We start from the raw sequence: 6000 nt of genomic DNA on the forward strand, positions 1-6000 counted from the left end.
TATTACAGGCTTATGAAACTTTGTTTTTAAAATTTTCAAATAAATTAATTCATTCATTCATGTTCCCAAACTGTGAGGTTGAGGAAGATCACTTAGCAGACCCTCTTATCTGGAGTGATTTACACAACTTTAATTCTCTTAGTCACAAACCATTTATACACCTGGACATAATGGAACCAATTCAGGTTAAGTATGTTGCTGTAAAGTACAACAGTAGTACCCCACCTGGCAATCAAACTCACAAGCTCAGTGACGAGCCCATTTCCCTAACCACTGTACAACGCTACCACCCACTTAAAAGGCTGAATGATACTCTTCATGATGCTTTAATAATCAACACAACAAAGGAAACATTAATATACAGAGCAAAATTTCAATCAACTCGATCATGGCCCCCAAAAGTGCAAACATATACACAATCAGAGTACCCTTTAAAGAGTACATTTTTTTGGAATGTTTTTTCAAAATGGCAATGGAGCTTCCTCACCTTTACACGCATCCATCGCCTTCTTGATGTCCTCAGCCTTCAGAATGTCTTTCATCGCCATGACAGCAGCTGTGGGGGTGGAGAGATGGGAGGAAGAAGAAAAAGAGGTGAGGAGATGAAAGGGTGGAGGAGGAGGAGAGGGTTAAGAATCTCAGTGAGGGTACAGGGTAAGATGGGGGGGGGGGGGAGCACAGCGAGGCCCTTATATTACAGTAACAGGAGTAGTGAATTGGAAAGGATAAAAATGTGTATGTGGCAGGGGGATCTTATTTCTCTATAGGTTTCCAAAGTCAGGGCTATATCCCTCTGCCAGCTTTGCCAAGGCCTTTTAAATCAGCTATTTTTACAGACCTGTCACAGCCCTCTTGCCAAAGGCAGTTTTTGCAGGGATGGGCACGGGGGAGGCAGACAGGCTGGTGGGTTAGTGGTGGCAGACCGCCGATATCCTGTTCAGATCATCTGCACATCTATCAGTTTATTCATTTAAACTGATGAAGCCCAGATTGACTCCGCCTCTCAGGGGCGTTTCCATGGATACCTTCCAAGGGTGAAGCTAATCAAAGTGAGTCCTCAGGGGTGGATGGGGGGGGAGAGGGAAGTGTGGTTGGTGGAATTTAGCAGGAGCTGGAGGTCATTCAAGGTCATTCTCTATCTTCCCCAAATATACAGAATTTGTCACGTAGCCCCAGGTTATTAAAATGCCTGCAGTGTGTAAACAATGAGATGCACCTCTTGGCATTACGATGCGGTGGAAGTTAGCCAGTCATGTTGTTGGCTTTTCACTGGTTCGCCATTGGGTAGTCCAGCTCATGCAGTGCCGCTGTCTGTAACTGCCTGTGTCACTAAGCGTCTGTATCGCTCTCTCTCTCTCTCTCTCTCTCTCTCTCTCTCTCTCTCTGTAGTATGTGTGTGCACACACTTTCATGTGCATGCTTGGCAGCGAGCTCATTATCTGAATAGGACTTCAGTGGATAGCAGAAAAAACGAACTTGTGAGACATTCTGTAGTCTCTGAAGTGCTAGGGAGTTTCACAGCTATGCAAGAACTCTTGGATTTTAGCTCGAAGGAAAAAAGAAAATCAGTTACATAAGTAACTTGGCTTGAATCTGAAAATCTGAATTATTAAACGCCATAACTTGAAGTCAAATATAGATTATTCTATTACAGCTATAATCAACTTGGGCGCAAAATTCTTGCCACCGTGCAGTGTGAGGAAAACCAACCACTGGCACCCCTTTTAATTTCAAATATGAAAGAAACAGTTGGTTAATGGTTGGCTTCTTGGTCTCATTTCTCATCGTTGACTTGACTTGGTATTAAACCATGTAAACTGCTTCTGTTCCAGCTCTGCAAATATTATTTACGGTTGCACACGCATATAAATTGACTGGAGATGAAAATACGAAGCACGGAGAGAGTGTTTGGGTGGAACAAGTACTTATAAATCAGTTTATTTGTAAGGGCCATTGAGTTAGTGTTTACTTGGTATGGCTGACTGAATATATTCCTCAGGGTAATTTAAAAACAGTCATTTACATTTACCCATAAACATATTATGCTTTTCATCTTTTAAAATCCAGATACTAAATTACATTAATGGTAGAAAAAAAACAATACTGAGAAAAAACTATGCTCTCTCAAATGAATTCTGAACATAATAGAAAAATCAGTGAGTTGTTCACATCTACTTATGACAAGGAACTGTTATTCAACATGGACCTGACTGGCAGGGATTACATTAAAATGGTAAAGGACTACTCAATGCAATGCTTTTAAGAAGTGGTCAACCACATGATATAACCATCCAGTGGAGCTTCAGCCATCACTATCTACACCTGCTCAATTGGTACATAAACAAATTAATGAACCAGTTCTATTGTGAGATTAAAAACAATATAATAACACAATAGAACTGGTTCATTAATTTGTTCATTAATTTATTTTTAATAATGTTACATCACAGTAAATACATTTTTAAAAGTTCCAGAAACAACTGAAAGGTCAACACCAAATCTAGAGTGTCACCTGTCAGCTACACTCAAACCCCCCGACCCCCAACCCCCCACCCCACCCCACCCTTCAAGGTAAACAAGCCAGTTACCAAATCTCCCAGAACGCCCTTGGGGATGCACCAATTTGTAAAACTAAAAATACAAATGCAAACAGCAAATGGGTCATTCAAGGGGATTCAGATGATTATTTGAAACTCAGCCTCTGTGACAGACGTGCTGGAATCTCAATCACCAGCTGTGCAGATTTGGAGAGCGGAGCCAGCTGTTCCGTAGGCGCACGCCCCTGCGGCGTCCGCCGAACATTCGTTACGTGCGCGAGAGATCGCATTTCAGCGAAGGTCCCGGGTCATCAACAAAAAAAAAAAAAAGGATTTCAGCGATATCTTCCATGACAGCGCCTCAGCGTTTCAGCCCGAGGCTCAGGTAAATGTAAGTAGACGTGAGAAAGAAGAATGGGGCGGCAGTGTAGCACAGTGGGTAGGGAACTGGGCTTGTAACTGAAAGGTCATAGGTACGATTCCTGGCTAGGACACTGCCGTTGTACCCCTGAGCAAGGTACTTAAGCTGAATTGCTTCAGATATCCAGCTGTATAAATGGATACAATGCAAAAATGTTATGTAAAAGTTGTGTAAGTCGCTCTGGATAAGACCGCCTGCTAAATGCCTGTAATGTAATGTAAAAGAACCACAACGGGAGAAGTGTACTGGTCTCGGTCTCAGATTAAAATGCTCATTTCGTTAATCGATAAATTACATTCAGTTTTACTTTTGAAGCCCGATTGTGTTCAGCAATCAACAATATTTAAAAGTTTTTGCGATTGTGGTCAAATTTATTGATTGATTAATTCCGTTATTGGCGAGTCCTTGCGCTGTCCGAGAAGGAATATGGTTGCTATCTGTCATCAGCGCTTATCAAATAGCCATTACAACGCGAGTTGCACCACTGTCAAGTCTTAACAAAAGGCAACGGATTTCCACGGCGTAAGCATAATGTGTGCTGCATAAAGATAAGAAGCATATGCCTGAGAAATTCTCCAGAGTCCAAGTTTTTTTTAAAAAAAGCTATGAATGTTTAAAGGATCCAGGAGCAGCCAAGCATCAACAGTTTTCTCCTCTAACCCCTCCCTCTTCCCCTGCTTGTTTGTGACGCCTCGCCCGCGTGCATCGCTCATGAACACTCTGTTCTTCACAGCATCAATTCATAATTCAGTTTAATCTGTATTCAGTGGTGGCGCTCCTCGCTCTGACAGGGAAGCATTTAATCTGAGCCGCCCCGCTCTTGGCGTCTGGTCCCGTCGGTGTCTGTCAACGGTGGGGCAGATGGAGGGGTGAGAACGGGGATCCCGTGGGTCACAGTGTGTGTGCAACTGGTGCAGGCGGTCAACAAGAGCGCAGGCTGACCCATACGGCTGCAGGTTCGAGCCTCGGCCTGGGCCCTGTCATGAGTCGACCAGGGCTGGGACAAAACTGTCCTCATGCCCAGATGCCCAGTTCACCCCAAAGACTCCAAATACACACCGGTTCTCCTGTAGTACTGTGTGTGGCTTGTATGGTGAATAAAATACTCACTGGTTCTCCTGTAGTACTGTGTGTGGCCTACAGGGTGTATAAAATACTCACTGGTTCTCCTATAGTGCTGTGTGTGGCTTGTATGGTGAATAAAATATTCACTGGTTCTCCTATAGTACTGTGTGTTCTCACTGGTTCTCCTATAGTACTGTGTGTGGCCTATAGTACTGGGTGTATAAAATACTCACTGGTCCTCCTGTAGTACTGTATGCAACCAGTAGAGTGTGAAATAGTCACTGCCTGAAATGAGCACATCAAAGAAGTGCACAAACTTCAGTCGTGGTGTTCCTGGTGCACAGGTGTACATGATTTATCACTAAGACAAGAGGCATGATGACTGATGAGAAATTCAGGAGAAAAGTGATAAAAAAAACTGAGAGGGGGGGTTGTAGAAAAAACAAAACCAAACAAACAGAAAAGCCTGTCTCCTTGCTACTTTGGGCCAAACTCAGGAGCCTACTTCACCGCATTAGAGGCCTGACCCAGAAGCCTCAGTGTGTCCTCAGGCACTCTTAGCTAATCAAACGCTGCTATTAATAATCTCTCCCACCGCACTCCTGTTCTCCATCCCTTGTTCCATCTCTCGCTTTTCCTCTCCTTCACGTTCATTTTAGTTCACTCTCAGCTCCCTTCCTTCAATAAACTCCTTCCTCCCAGTGCTCAGTTTGTCCTTAAATCCCCCTTTCTTGTTCTCATTCGCTCTCTCTTGTAGAACATAGTGTACTGGCCTTCATCCATGGTATGGGTTTGCTGTCCATTTTCTACTTTGCTGAAGATGCATACATATGTGTGCACACGCACACACGCAAACCCATGCACACACACGGACACACAGACACAGACACATATGTACGCACACACACTCTCACAGACAGGCACACCCATGCACATACACACACTCACACACACACAGACACTCACGCCCATGCACATACACACACACAGACACACACGCATGAACACAAACACACACGCGCGCGCGCACACACTGAACATTGCCATTACTGCGGTGCTTAAAAATATTAAATTTTAAAATGAATTATGACCTTTCATCAGCAGCAGTGCGAATGGGTAATGGCTACTGTTCATTGCGCTAATGTAGGAACAGCTATCCGTCTCTATGACAACATTTGTATTTCTGTTTATGTTTTCTGTTCTGAATAAAACAGTTCGCCTCCCTCCTACTGATTATGGCTCTCCCTCTGACCCTCATCAGCCAATGAAAAACTCGATAACAATCTCAAGTAGAAATCAATCATAAGGTCGCAGTTACGTAACACAGCCATCCATAATTATGTGCATGATAATGCCAATAATTTATAACTGCGATAAAATCAGAAATGAAATTAGAGGTAATGATCAAATCACTCGAGCACCATTGCCGCAGCTGATGTTATTGGAGCCGGAGCCTTTAAGATCCTGAAAAGATATCCTGGCCCCCTGATGAGATGGCTATGCAAGTGTCCAGGAAACAATATTAATATTCAAAATATTAATCTGTCAGCCATTTCCTAGGCATGTGATATCATTCTCTGTATATCCTTAAAGACTGAGGGATTAGGGCGATTGGCTCATTCGTTCTTCTCTCCATCCCTCTCTTGTGTCCTTGGATTTCTCCTTGCCGCTCTACTTCTCTCATATCCCTCCGACCCTCTCTTCTATCCTTCCATCTGTCTTTCTTTCCTGCAGCTCTATCGTTCCTGCCATCTCTCACAAATTTCATCACCCCACCAACTTTTTGCTTCCTTTCTGTTGGTCGCACAATTGTCTCTTTCATCCTTTCATTCACCTGTCCATCTTCACTCATTCATCTTCTTACAGCCACCTCTGCTTTCCTCTCTCCTCCTCTTCCTCCCTCTAATCTCTCTGTCCCTCTGCAGTCAGTAGGGGACGTCTCTAACTCTGTCCCCTGAGTCGGGGACGTCCTCTAGT

General features: G+C 43.7%; 1 protein-coding gene across 3 annotated transcripts in view; it reads right to left on the bottom strand.

Moving 5' to 3' along the window:
- pvalb6 (parvalbumin 6) overlaps nucleotides 1-6000 on the bottom strand; it is a 43533-nt gene that overhangs the window by 3616 nt on the left and 33917 nt on the right. For all 3 annotated transcript variants that reach the window (XM_064315078.1, XM_064315077.1, XM_064315076.1), the window contains one exon: nucleotides 488-556. In XM_064315078.1, the coding sequence (XP_064171148.1) occupies nucleotides 488-548 (61 nt within the window). In that variant the 5' untranslated portion in view covers nucleotides 549-556. The remainder of the gene's footprint in view (nucleotides 1-487; nucleotides 557-6000) is intronic.

The sequence above is a fragment of the Anguilla rostrata genome, chromosome 17 (genome assembly GCF_018555375.3).
Source record: "Anguilla rostrata isolate EN2019 chromosome 17, ASM1855537v3, whole genome shotgun sequence".
NCBI classification, from domain to species: domain Eukaryota; kingdom Metazoa; phylum Chordata; class Actinopteri; order Anguilliformes; family Anguillidae; genus Anguilla; species Anguilla rostrata.